At 43.5% G+C, this 13,700-nt stretch overlaps 1 protein-coding gene across 6 annotated transcripts in view; it reads right to left on the reverse strand.

The window, feature by feature from the left end:
- The window catches only part of LOC140727475 (voltage-gated inwardly rectifying potassium channel KCNH6-like), a 286,713-nt gene that overhangs the window by 36,528 nt on the left and 236,485 nt on the right, over window positions 1-13,700 (reverse strand). For 4 of the 6 annotated variants that reach the window (XM_073044805.1, XM_073044826.1, XM_073044815.1 and 1 more), the window contains 2 exons: window positions 7,608-7,760; window positions 1,768-1,982 (listed from right to left, as the gene is read on the reverse strand). In XM_073044805.1, the coding sequence (XP_072900906.1) occupies window positions 1,768-1,982; window positions 7,608-7,760 (368 nt within the window). The remainder of the gene's footprint in view (window positions 1-1,767; window positions 1,983-7,607; window positions 7,761-13,700) is intronic. The other 2 variants (XM_073044861.1, XM_073044853.1) reach the window with 1 other exon arrangement.

Below are 13,700 nucleotides of genomic sequence, written 5' to 3' on the forward strand. Positions count from 1 at the left end.
CTACACCTGCCCTTACACTTCCTCCCTCACCACCATTCAGGGCCCCAGACAGTCCTTCCAGGTGAGGCGACACTTCACCTGTGAGTCGCCTGGTGTGGTATATTGCGTCCGGTGCTCCCGGTGTGGCCTTTTATATATTGGTGAGACCCGACGCAGACGGGGAGACCGTTTCACTGAACACCTATGCTCAGTCTGCCAGAGAAAGCAGGATCTCCCAGTGGCCACACATTTTAATTCCACGTCCCATTCCCATTCTGATACGTCTATCCATGGCCTCCTCTACTGTCAAAATGAATCCAAATTCAGGTTGGAGGAACAACACCTTACATACCAGCTGGGTAGCCTCCAACCTGATGGCATGAACATTGACTTCTCTAACTTCCGTTAATGCCCCTCCTCCCCTTCTTACCCCAACCCTGACATATTTAGTTGTTTGCCTGTTCTCCACCTCCCTCTGGTGCTTCCCCCCCTTTCTTTCTCCTGAGGCCTCCCGTCCCATGACCCTTTCCCTTCTCCAGCTCTGTATCACTTTCGCCAATCACCTTTCCAGCTCTTAGCTTCATCCCACCCCCTCCGGTCTTCTCCTATCATTTCGCATTTCCCCCTCCCCCCACTACTTTCAAGTCTCTTACTATCTTTCCTTTCAGTTAGTCCTGACGAAGGGTCTCGGCCCGAAATGTCGACAGTGCTTCTCCGTATAGATGCTGCCTGGCCTGCTGTGTTCCACCAGCATTTTGTGTGTGTTGTTGTTTGAATCTCCAGCATCTGCAGATTTCCTCGTGTTTGCTCCAGAGACATTAAATGCACTTTGTACATTATCCCTTTTGTCCCTGGAATCGTTCTCGTTAAACTCCTCTGCACCGTCTCCAATGGCAGCACATCCTTCCTTAGATATGGGGCCCCAAAACTGCTCACAATACTCCAAATGTGAACATATTTGCACAACAAGAAGGCTGTAAAGCCTCAGCTGTACATCTTTGCTTTTATATTCTAGTCCTCTTGAAAAGAATACTAACATTACATTTCTCCCTTTTACAACTGACTGAACCTGCATGATAAACTCGGATTCCCAAGTCTGTTTGCATCTCTGATCTCTGAATATTTCCCCATTAGAGAAATAATTTACACCTTTGTTCTCCCTACTATTCCATCTGCCTCTTCTTTGCCCATTGTTCCAACTCATCAAAGTCTTTCTGCACACTCCCTGCTTCTTTAACACTGTTTCTCCACTTATCTTTGAATCATCTGCAAACTTAGCCACAAAGTCATCAATTCCATCATCCAGAATATTAATGTATAAAGTGAAAAGTTGTATCCCATACTGATCTATGTGCAGCTCCACTAGTCACCAACAATAAAAAAAACCTCTACCCCCCACTCTCTGCATTCTGCCAGTCAGCCAATCTTCTATTCATACAAGCACCCTTCCTCTAATACTGTGGGCTCCTGTCTTGTTTAGTAGCCTCATGTACAGCACCTTGTGACTTCACCTGTTCAACTTGCCCACTGTGGCCAGGTATGTACACACTGTTGTTACCTGTTCCAGGCACAGTCTGACTCAGCAGGAATCTGTGCCTGTCAGATTCACGTGGTGACACTGTCTGGTGTCGGACTCACCTGGGACCCTCTGTCCCGTGTCGGACTCACCTGGGACCCTCCGTCCCGTGTCGGACTCACCTGGGACCCTCCGTCCCGTGTCGGACTCACCTGGGACCCTCTGTCCCGTGTCGGACCCACCTGGGACCCTCTGTCCCGTGTCGGACTCACCTGGGTGACCTTGTCGGTGACATTGTGACTCCTCTCCCTGACCTTGGGAGCAATGATGTCCTTGTCAGTGGTGGCTGGCAGGGTGATCTGATCCCCTTCCAGGTCCTTAAAGTTGAGGGTGATCTGTGAGATCTTCCTGACTGCACGGGGCTTCACCAGGTCAGTGTCCGAAGTGGAGCTGGAAAGCTGGGCTCTTAGCACACCCTTCACCGCCTCTGCAGTCACCACAGCACAAGATGAGAGTCACAGACGAGGGATCATTTAGAAGGTGTACATATTCAGCTTCTCCCAGAGAGGGGAGGACCTCTGGAATTTTCTGCCCCAGAGGGGCATGGGGTAGATCTATGGGGTTAGTACCCAATGAACTGAGAGGCTGAGGGGCTCGGGCCTGGGGTAGCTCAGCCCTGATTGGAGTGAATGGTGGGATAGGCTAGGGAGATTGAGGGAAGCTCCATGATATTATGGTTCTCCAGACAGATACTCACAGAATCATGGAGCATTTGCAAAATGTTTATTTACATTTCAGATAGCAACACCAGTTTAACACCCGTCATGGGGAATTATTGCTGTTATTGCTAACTATTCATTTTTGATGAATATTTAACCCCACCTGACCAGCTGATCAGAATCCTTCTATAGCCCAAGACTCCCTCCTCACTGTCAACAACATCACTGAATGTGTCACCTACAACCTATGTTCCTATCCAGATCACTAGCGTAGAAATTACTCCCTACAGGGTGCCAGCACCAATCCCTGTGAAAACCACTGGTCGTACACTTCCAATCACAAACATCACCTACCACCATCAAATTCGAACCCAATGTCCCTTATCACATGGGCCCAAACCCTTGCACTAGTATCCCACGTGGGACCTTGTCAAGTCTTATAGAAGGCCACATGGACTACTTCTGGAACATTAGACAAAACAGAACAGCACAGGCCACGACCTTCAACCTACAATGTTATTCCAAACTATTTAAACCTATGACATAATTAATCCAATCCCTCTTCCTAGCACATTAATCATATCCCTCCCTTTCCAGCACATTTATGTGCCTGCTTAAGAGTCTGTTAAATGTTTGTATCCTATTTGCTTCCAGCACCACCACCACCCCAGCAGAAGATCCAGGCACCTACCACTCTGTGCAAAGAAACCTGCTCCACACATCTCCCTTGTGCCCCCCCCACCACCTTAAATACATGCCCTCTGATATCAGACATTTCAATCCTGGGAAAAAGATTCAGTCTGCTCTATCCATGCCGCTTATAATCTTACAAACCTCCAGCAGGTCTCCCCTCAGCCTCCACGGCTCCAGAGGAAAAAACTCATGTTTGCCCAACCTCTCTTTATAGCTTATGCCCTCTAATCCAGACAGCATGCTGGTGAAACTCTTCTCCATAGTCTCCACATCCTTCCTGTAATCCGACGACCAGAACTGAATGCAACACTCTAGATGTGGTCTAACTAGGGTTTTATAAAGTTGCAACGTAATTTCCTTTTATACTCCTGGAAGGCCTCCCCTTCAGAACTCTCTCACTCATACTTCAAGCCCTCATCCTCAAATGCTAACCCAGTCTCTCACTTCAAGTCCTCAATCATCACACCCATATACCCCCCCCACGCAAAGAGAAGTTTGTCCAAGGATATTCATCCTCCCCGAATCCTCCACCCTCACCCAACCTCTCAAACTCTCACATCCTACTGAATCTCTTCTGCACTCTCTCTTTTCTTATCACAAACTTCCTGTATAGCAGTGATCAGAACTGTGCACAATACTCCAAGTGCAGCCTAACCAGTGTTTTGTAAAGTTGCAATGTAACATTTTGACTCTTATATTCCACGCTCTGACCTCCTTCATATACGTCCACCACCCTGTCCACCTGTGTTGTCACTTTCAGGGAACAATGGACTTGAAATCCAAGGTCTCTCCATACATCGACATTCTTTTGTACTCTACCATCTACTGTAACTGCCCTACCCCTATCAGACTTCCCAAAATACATCACCTCACACTTGTTGGGACTCAATTCAAACTTTATACAAGAGACAATGATGATAAAATCTGGGAATGCCAGTTAACCCAGAATATTCAAGGTTAGATCAGGGAAAAGGAGGAAGCAGCTGTCAGATACAGGACTGGTAACAAGTCAGTTATGGTTTACAGGAGATATAGGATAACTTGAGTAAGAAATCAGGAGGACAAAAAAAAAGGTCACAAAATGACCTTGGAAAGCAGGATTAAGGAGAATCCCTAAGCATTCATGTATATGAGAAGCAAGAGAGAAGCTATGAAAGGAATAGGTGCCCTCAGGGAGTAGACAAGTCACTCATGCCAGTGGCCAAGGGTATAGGCAAAGTAACTATCTCATGGGTACTCACCAGGGAAAAGAACGCGAAGGCTGGAGAGTTGAGGTTATGTAAATATTCTGGAACATGTCCACGTCAGGAAGAATTGTGCACGTTAGGGTAGATGAATCCCCAGGGGATGACAAGAACTATCCCAGAATGGTAAGATATACAAAGGAAGAGATGGTTTGGGCTCTGATGGAGATGTTTTCATTTTCATTAGGCACAGGTGAGTTACCAGAGACTGAAGGAGAGCCCCCCTTGTTCAGTGAGGATAAGGCTGGTGAGCCTTACATCAACTAGTAACAAGCTGCCAGAGGAGGAGAAAACTCTGATCTATGTTCACTTGGAAAAGCAGGGACATTCAGAGCAATTGGCATGGCTTCTGCAGGGGAGATCATGCCTCCCAGAACTGTGCAATGCAGAAACAAGTCCTTTGGCCCAGCACATACATGCTGACCATGATACCTATCTATACTGATCCCATCTTCCTGTGACACTCCGGCAGCATGATGGAACACGCTGCCAGAGTAGGTGGCAAAGGCAGATTCAATTATAATGTCTAAAAGGCCAAGTACAGGTACTTCCTATCCACATACCTGTACTTGACCTTTTAGACATTGTAATTGTACCTGCCTCTACCACCTCCTCTGGCAACTTGTTCCCAGCACCCTCTGGGTGAAAACTTACTCCATAAATTTCCTATAAATGTCCCTTCTGCCTTGGCCGATGAGGACTAACACCAAATGCCTTCTTCACTACCCTCAACATTTCAGGGAGTCTGGGACTTCCATCAGAAGGTCTTTCCATACATTGAAGACACGTGAGATTCTGCAGATGCTGGAAATCTGGAGCAACACACACACAAGACGCTGAAGGAACTCAGCAAGTCAGGCAGCATCTGTAGAGGGGAATAAGCAGTCAATATATCTGGTCAAGACCCTTTATCAGGACTGGAAAGGAAGGGACAGAACCCAAACAAAAAGAGCGGGGGAAGGGGAGGAGCACAAACTGGCAGATGACAGGTGATTTCAGATGAGGTGGAAGGTAGGAGGGTGTGGAAGATTAAAGGGGAATTCTGTGAGAACCTGAGGTGTAATTAGTGGAAGAGGAAGTGCTGAAGGAGAATCTTTCTCGGCCTCCTTCAGTCCAGGGAACACCATCCTAACCTATCAAATCTCTCCTTGTCCCTCCAGTCCCGGCAACATCCTTATGAAACTTTTCTGCACCTTCTCCATTTTATCTTTACTGTGCACACAATAGTCCAAAGCAATCTCACCAATGCCTCAAACATCTGTAACATGACACCCCATTTCCAATAGTCAAAGCCTCAGCAATGACGGCAAGCATGCCATACACATTCTGCAGCACCCTGTCAATGGACCAGGTGGCAGTACCCCTTGGTTTCTGTCCTTCAACACACCCTAGGATCCTGTCCTTCACTGTGCATATCCTTCCCTAATTTAAATTCTCAAATTACAACACTTCACACTTGTCTGAATTAAATTCTATTATCCATTCTTTGACCCACCTTCCCAGACAATCGATATTGTTGTAACCTTAAACTGCTTCACCATCCACCACACCACCATCTGCAAACTTACTCATCGTCCCACTGATATTCTCATCCAAGTTGTTAATATAGATGACAAACAACAATGGACCAAGCTCTGATCCCTGCAGCACACCACTGGGCACTAACCTCCAGTCTAAACAACAACCCTTTACTAACTTTCCAAACCCTACCACCAAGCTGATTTGGTATCCATCTGGCTGCTTGCCCAGGGTCCCAAGTGATCTCACCTTCTGGACCCTGTCAAAGGTCTTGCTGAAGTCCATGATGCAAGTTAGGGGTTGGTCAGGTGACTGTGATGGTGAGGACACTGAGAAGAGTGTTGTGTCTATGACTAGGGAGTTACGACAGGGTTTTCAGAAGGCATTTGATAAGGTGCCACACATGAGGCTGCTTAACAAGATAAAATCCCGTGACATTACAGGAAAGATACAGACATAGATAGAGGAATGACTGACAGGCAGGAGGCAGTGAGTGGGAATCAAAGGGGCCTTTTCTGGTTGGCTGCTGGTGATTAGTGGTGTTCCTCAGGGGTCAGTATTGGGACCGCAACTTTTCACATTGTCATTGATTTAGATAATGAAATTGATGGCTTTGTGGCAAAGTTTGCAGATGATATGAAGATAGGTGAAGGGGTAGGTAGTGCTGAGAAAGCAATTTGATTGCAGCAGGACTTAGACAAATAGGAAGAACAGGCAAAAATAGAGGCAGATGGAATATAGTATTGGGGAATGTATGATAAAAGGAACAATATTGTGGACTATTATCTAAATGGGAAGAAGGTTCAAACATCAGAGGCACAGAGGGACTTAGGAGTTTTCATGCAAGACTCCCAGAAGGTTAATTTCCAGGTTGAGTCAGTGGTAAAGAAGCCAAATGTAATGTTGCTATCTATTCCATGTTGGGAATAGAATATAAAAGAAAGGAGATAATGCTGAGCCTTTATAAAGACACTACTCAGGCCACACTTCAAATATTGTCAACAGTTTTGGGCTCCATCTCTCAGAGAGGATGTGTTGTCATTGGAGAGAGTCCAGAGAAGGCTCACGAGAATGATTCCGAGATTGAAGGGGTTAATATATTTGGAACATTTGGCAGCTTTGGGCCTGTACTCGCTGGAATTTAGAAGAATGCAAGGGTGGAGGGATCTCATTGAAATCCACCAAATATTGAAAGGACTAGATAGGGTGGATGTGAAGATGTTTCTCATGTTAGGGGTAACCATACCTAGAGGGCACAGCCTCAAAATTGAGGGGCAACCCTTTAGAAAAGAGGAATTTTTTTATCCAGAGGGTGGCAAGTCTATGGAATGCTCTGCCACAGACGGTGGTAAAGGCTAAGTCAGTGGGTATACTTAAGGTGGAAGTTGGTCGTTTCCTGATCAGTCAGGACATCGAGGGTTACGGCAGGTGTATGGGATTTAGTGGGATCCAGGATCAGTCATGATGGAATGACAGACAGACTCGATGGGCTGAATGGCCTAACTGTTCCTGTGTCTCATGGCCTTACGGGTTGAGTGTCTAAGAATCAGGCCTGGGGACAGGGTGAGGGCTACGGAACCAAGTGGTTGGTGGGATGGGATGGGTGACTCCGTGATGGTGTTTACCCAGGCAATGTGAGGCCAGTTCCCTAGTTAATCCAGGGAGTCAGGGAATAGAAAGGGGGACATTCCAGAAATCTGGAGGGTACTGCAAATGGATATATCACCTCCCACTTTCACAACTCAGAATGTCCCAACTCTCTTGGGCAAGAAACAGCTTTGTAGTGCAGGAAAGTGAAAGCACAGCAAAATCACACAGGCAGTAGCAGGGACGAGCAGGTCCCCAATCCGGCAGTGACACTAGACCACTTCAGCTGTCTGTTCCCTGGCCAACAGCCGAGCCCCCATATCCCCCATTTCCCACCTGCCCTAACCTTACCTGCAGTAAACCAGGGTTCTGAAACCTTCTCCTTCCAGCCTGCATCCAACATCACCTCCTCCATGGTCGCCTCAAAGTTCAGGATGAACATGATGACAGATCCTCTCTCACAGCGCACGGGGACCACATCCACCAGACAGAGGAAGCACGATCCTGTGGAGGGAACATCATCTTCTCAATGCAACAGTCACTGTGGAAGCAAGGATCACAGTTCTAAACTGGGATGGCTCGCTCCCCTGTGCTCGTGCCAGGCCCTTTCCCAGGCATGTGATGGGAAGTCAATGGAAAATCAGTCAGAGGGCAGCGGTTTTGGTTTAAGGTCAAGGCTTGGAAGGGTCCTGAGGAGGAACGTTATTCCACTCAAAGGGCTTGGAATCGGGTACATACAGTTTGAGGTGGTGGTGGAGGCAGGGACCCACATCATTTAAGAAATATCCATGCAGAGAAGGATAGGGACTGGGTGCTGTAACTGGAATTAGTTTAGGTGGGTATTTGAGGGTTAGCATGGAAACAATGATTCCATGTGAGTAACTCCACAACTTCAATCACATTGTTCACCTACGGGATGTGTGAATGGAGGGCTTCCCTTACAGACATTGCCCACCCAACCATCAGGGAGAGAGGTACACAAATTGCTTGAGAAGATTAACAGGTCAGGCAATATCTGCGGAGGGAAATGGACAGTCAACATTTCAGGCTGAGATTCTTCATCTAGATTGAAAGATAGAGGGGAGGGGGGACTTCCGGTAAGATGGCGATTGCTTAGCTGCTCCGAACTTTTGTTCCGTTATTGTCGCTATCTTTGCACTAAATGTCTCCATTTTTTAAACCTTAGTTAGGAACTTTTTCGGTTTCTTTTACTTGCCTGTGAACACATCTACCTTACAATGTCTAGCAAGAGTTCTAAATCCGGGAGAAAGGAAGTTCCGGCTCTGTCGGCTGAGACCCACGCTGCGCTCGAACAACTCCGAGACGATATTTTAAAGGAATTTAGAACCGCTTTCAAACAGCTGAAAGCCAAACTGGATCAGATCAACAATAGAGTGGACGAACATGCTGAACACTTATCTCACATCGATTCGACTTCTGAAGTTTCAGAAAGTCGTGTTCGATACTTGGAGACTCTCTGTTCCAGCCTAGAGGAAAAATGTAACAAACTCCTTTCCAAAATGGTGGATCTCGAAAATCGCAGTAGACGCTGTAATCTTCGAATTCTTGGGTTGCCAGAGGCCACCGAACAGGGATCAACCGTGAAGTTTTTCGCCGAGTTTCTCTGTGAGATATTCGGGAAAGATTTGCTTCCGAACCCGCTTGAGCTCGAAAGGGCACACAGGGTCTACGTTCCCCCCGGAATTCCGGGCTCCCGCCCGCGAGCGGTAATTTTGTGCTTTTATCAATACCAGGTAAAACACCGTCTGATTATGGAAGCACGTCGCAGAGGTACTTTTACTTTCCAAAATACAATCATTCGCTTTGTGGAAGATTTTGCACCCCAGACCTTAAAGATGCACGCTGAGTTTAAAGGCGTAATGAAAGTGCTTTTTGATCGTGGTTTTAAACCCTCTCTTCACACCCCTGCCGATTTACGAATCAAGCTTAATCCTGGAAAATATAAGTGGTTTAAGTCAGTGAAGGAGGCTGAAGCATTTGTGTCAAGTCTTCCGGCTATCCAGTCATCTTCGGAACCCGATCGGACCTCCTAAAATGATGGATAAGTACTTCTCGTAGTAAAATTACTTTTTCTGGACTCAGACTTTACTTGAATCACTCAGACATTATTCATTGAAACTCTAAGCGCTGTTGACAATCTCTCCCTGGATTTGATGTGTCTTTTTTAAATAGACATTCTGTGCTTAATGTTTCCCTATGGACGTTTAAATAGTACTTGTGTAATCTATTTTATTCTTGTATAACTTTATCTATAGAGTTCTACAACTGACTCTAACTTGTTTTGGAGGTTTGAAGTCTTTAGTGAAGGCCTCCCTGTTTGTTGATTCACAGTTTAATTGCTGATTTATTTTTTCTTTTTTATTTATTTATTTTTTTTCTTCACCTTTTTTTAATCTCTGATTTTTTTTTTTCTCCTCTCTGTAAATGGTTGATAAGTACTCTTCTTGAATTTATAATTTTCCCCTTCCTCCCCTTTTTTTCCCCCTTTCTCTTACTTTATCCTTCTATAATTTTTCGCGGGTAGGTTAGTTTTGGTTCTCTTCCGATTTTCTCTGTATTAAGTTTTATATTTCTGCAGAAGATGTTCTAATTTGTAGTTATGTTTTCTAGTGCATAGTTACTATTTGCTATAGTATTTATACGGAACTGCTGTTAATGACACAGATCTGGAAGTTGTATTTGGGTTAATTTTTTTGGTAGAGCTAGCTGCTTTTTTTGGTAGCCGTCTAGTTTTGGGTTGTGTGAATGGGGTGGATTTTCTAGTTCCAACATCACTCACTGTATTTATTGTTTTTCTTTATTGCTCAGGACATGTTTATGTTTTGATTTTACGAATCTATGTTTACATCTCTGCTCCCAGACTGCTATTGTACTGCTTGACTTTTTATATGCCTGCTGCCTTTTATGCATTAGTAATTGATAATGGCTAGTGCACTTAAATTCGTGAGCTGGAATGTAAAGGGATTGAATCACCCTGTTAAAAGGAGGAAGGTATTCTCACATATTAAACAACTCAAAGCTGACATTGCTTTCCTTCAAGAAACTCATATTCATTGTTTTGATAACTCCCGGCTTCTGTCAAAGTGGGCGGGTCAGCATTTTCATTCATCCTTTGCCGCTAAAGCGAGGGGAGTCTCCATTCTTATTAACTCAAATATTCCTTTTGAACTCCATAATAAAATATCTGATACAAATGGCCATTTTATTATTGTTTCTGGTAAACTATATAACACTAAAGTTGCACTAGCAAACCTGTATGCCCCCAACTTTGATGATGTTAACTTTTTTGAACGTTTTTTTCCCTCACTACCAGACTTAAACTCATACTCTCTTATACTGGGTGGTGACTTCAACTGTTGGTTAGATCCTAATCTGGATCGATCGTCCTCTATTACCAGATCACCTACTAAATCTGCCTTAGCTATCCAATCGTTTCTCTCTAATTTTGGTATCTCTGATATATGGCGTTTCCTCCATCTTACTGAGAGAGATTATTCTTTTTTCTCACATGTTCACCATACCTTCACTAGAATTGACTATTTCTTACTCGATAACCAACTTATTCCATTTGCCCACTCTTGTGACTATCAGAGTATACTGATTTCTGACCATGCCCCAATTACTCCCTCTCTCTGAACTTTCCTGGTCTCCCTCAGAGGAATAAACACTGGCGGTTTGATTCAACTTTATTATCGCATGATGATTTTTAAAAATTTATTAAGGATCAGATAACCTTTTATTTTAACACTAATACATCACCTGAAGTGCCATCCCAGATTGTCTGGGATGCCATGAAAGCATATCTGAGGGGCCAAATAATCTCTTACACAGCAAATCTCAACAGAAGATCCTGTGCAGATCGATTAGACCTCATTAACCAGATTAAAGAATTGGATCAACTACATGCTCAAACTAAGAACCCTGAACTATACAAGAAGCACGTTGAACTCCAAACTAAATTTAATCTTCTGTCTACTCAATCTGTCGAATGCCAACTTCTCGAAAGCAAGAGTCGCTTTTACATTCATGGGGATAAGTCTGGTAAATTTCTAGCCAATCAGCTGAGGCGTTCCAAAGCCAAACAACATATCACAAAGATCCTGAAGGAGAACGGAGACTTTACATCGGATCATTTAGAAATTAATGACGCATTTAAAAATTTTTATTCTCGGCTTTATTCCTCTGAATCTTTGAATGACAATATCTCTGTTGATCAATTTTTACAGAATCTGAATATCCCTTCACTTTCATCTGATTTTAAAGCCAAACTTAATGCGCCTATATCATCAGAAGCAATATCTTTTGCAATTTCTGCACTGTCCTCAGGGAAATCTCCTGGACCTGATGGGTTCCCTGTAGAATTTTATAAATCATTCTCTTCACTTCTTTCTCCTCAGTTACTTTCAGTATTATCTGACTCGTTTAATTACGGCAAATTGCCACCCTCTTTCAATGAGGCATCTATTATTCTTCTATTAAAAAAGGGCAAAGACCCAACAGAGTGTTCCTCGTATAGGCCGATTTCTTTGCTCAACGTTGATGTAAAGATCTTAGCTAAAGTTTTGGCTCATAGATTAGAAACCGTTATTCCCTCCATTATCTCTGATGACCAATCAGGTTTTATTAAAAACCGTCTCCCTTTTTTTAACATTCGGCGTTTATTTAATATCTTATACTCACCTCCAACTGGGATTCCTGAATGTGTTATTTCCCTCAATGCAGAGAAAGCATTTGATCGTATAGAGTGGAACTACCTTTTTGCAGTCTTAGAAAAATTTCACCTCGGTCAAAGTTTCATCTCTTGGATCCAATTGCTGTACCTGTGTCCTACTGCTTCTTTTTTAACTAATTTTCAGAAATCCCAAGTACTTAATCTCAAACGTGGCACCTGTCAGGGATGCCCCTTAAGTCCCTTTCTCTTTGATTTGGCTATAGAACCTTTGGCGATAGCATTTCAAAATTGTCCTGAATTGACCGGGATTTGGAGAGTTTCTCTTTATGCTGATGACTTATTACTCTTTCTCTCAAATCCGTCTACATCCTTACCTCTAATGTTTTCACTTCTTGACCAGTTTAGCCAGATCTCTGGCTATAAACTTAATTTACATAAGAGTGAACTTTTCCCAATTAATAAAGAAGCACAAGAACTAACATTTCGTGATCTCCCTTTTAAAGTAGTCCATAATCAATTTACTTATCTTGGAATTACAGTCACAAGGAAGTTTAAAGATTTCTTTCGTGAAAACTTTGCCAATCTTTCATATACTATAAAACAGAGTCTGGTACAATGGTCACCTCTATCTATGTCTTTGGTAGGTCATATTAATGTTGTTAAAATGTATGTTCTCCCCAAATTTTTATACTTATTTCAATCTATCCCAATTTTTATTCCTAAATCTTTTTTTGATTCCTTAGACTCTATTATTTTGTCATATCTGTGGAAGAATAAGCGCTCTAGAATTAATAAAATCCATCTCCAAATATCTAAAAAAGAGGGTGGCATGACTTTACCTAACTTTCGTTTATATTATTGGGCAGCTAATATACGTTGTGCTACCTTTTGGTCTTTCTTCCACGGCCAACCCGAGTGCCCTAATTGGGTGGCAATGGAGTTGAGCTCCACTAAAGAATTATCTATCTCTGCACTCCCTAGCAGTCTGTCCAGATTACGTAATAGCTAATCCTCTTGTTAGACACACTTTGCGTATATGGGCTCAGTTTAGGAAATGCTATGGTTTCCATGGTTTTTCCGTTTCCAGCCCTGTCGCACATAATCACCTTTTTTTACCTACTACGTATGATTCAGCATTCCATGTTTGGTATAGGAAGGGCATTAGACATTTTGAAGATCTTTTCATTGATAATCGCTTCGCTTCCTTTCAGCAGCTCTCTGTTAAGTTCAATCTGCCCAATGCTCATTTTTTTAGATATCTCCAAATTAGACACTTTATTGCTCCTTTAATTCCTAACTTTCCTGAAATGCCTGCGAAAAATGCTATGGACTTATTTCTTTCCATTAATCCACTAGGTAAAGGTTTAATATCAATTATTCGAGATAAATTAGCAGCCTTACAACGGGCCCCTGTGGATAAAATTAAAATGGCCTGGGAGCAGGATTTAAATACCTCCTTATCCGATGAGAGCTGGGACTCGATTCTCAAATCGGTTAACTCAACCTCTCTTTGTGCTCGCCATTGCCTTTTACAGTTTAAGATTGTTCATAGAGCCCATATGTCTAAATCTAAACTATCTCGATTCTACCCTAACATTAGTCCGCTCTGTGATAAATGCAAGAGGGGCATGGCCTCTCTCATCCATATGTACTGGTTCTGTCCTAGCTTGGAGAAATTTTGGAAAGATGTCTTCACTACGTTATCGTGTATTCTGAATCAGCACCTAGAACCAAACCCTTTAATTGCTTTG

This window comes from Hemitrygon akajei, chromosome 1 (assembly GCF_048418815.1).
Source record: "Hemitrygon akajei chromosome 1, sHemAka1.3, whole genome shotgun sequence".
Classification (NCBI taxonomy): domain Eukaryota; kingdom Metazoa; phylum Chordata; class Chondrichthyes; order Myliobatiformes; family Dasyatidae; genus Hemitrygon; species Hemitrygon akajei.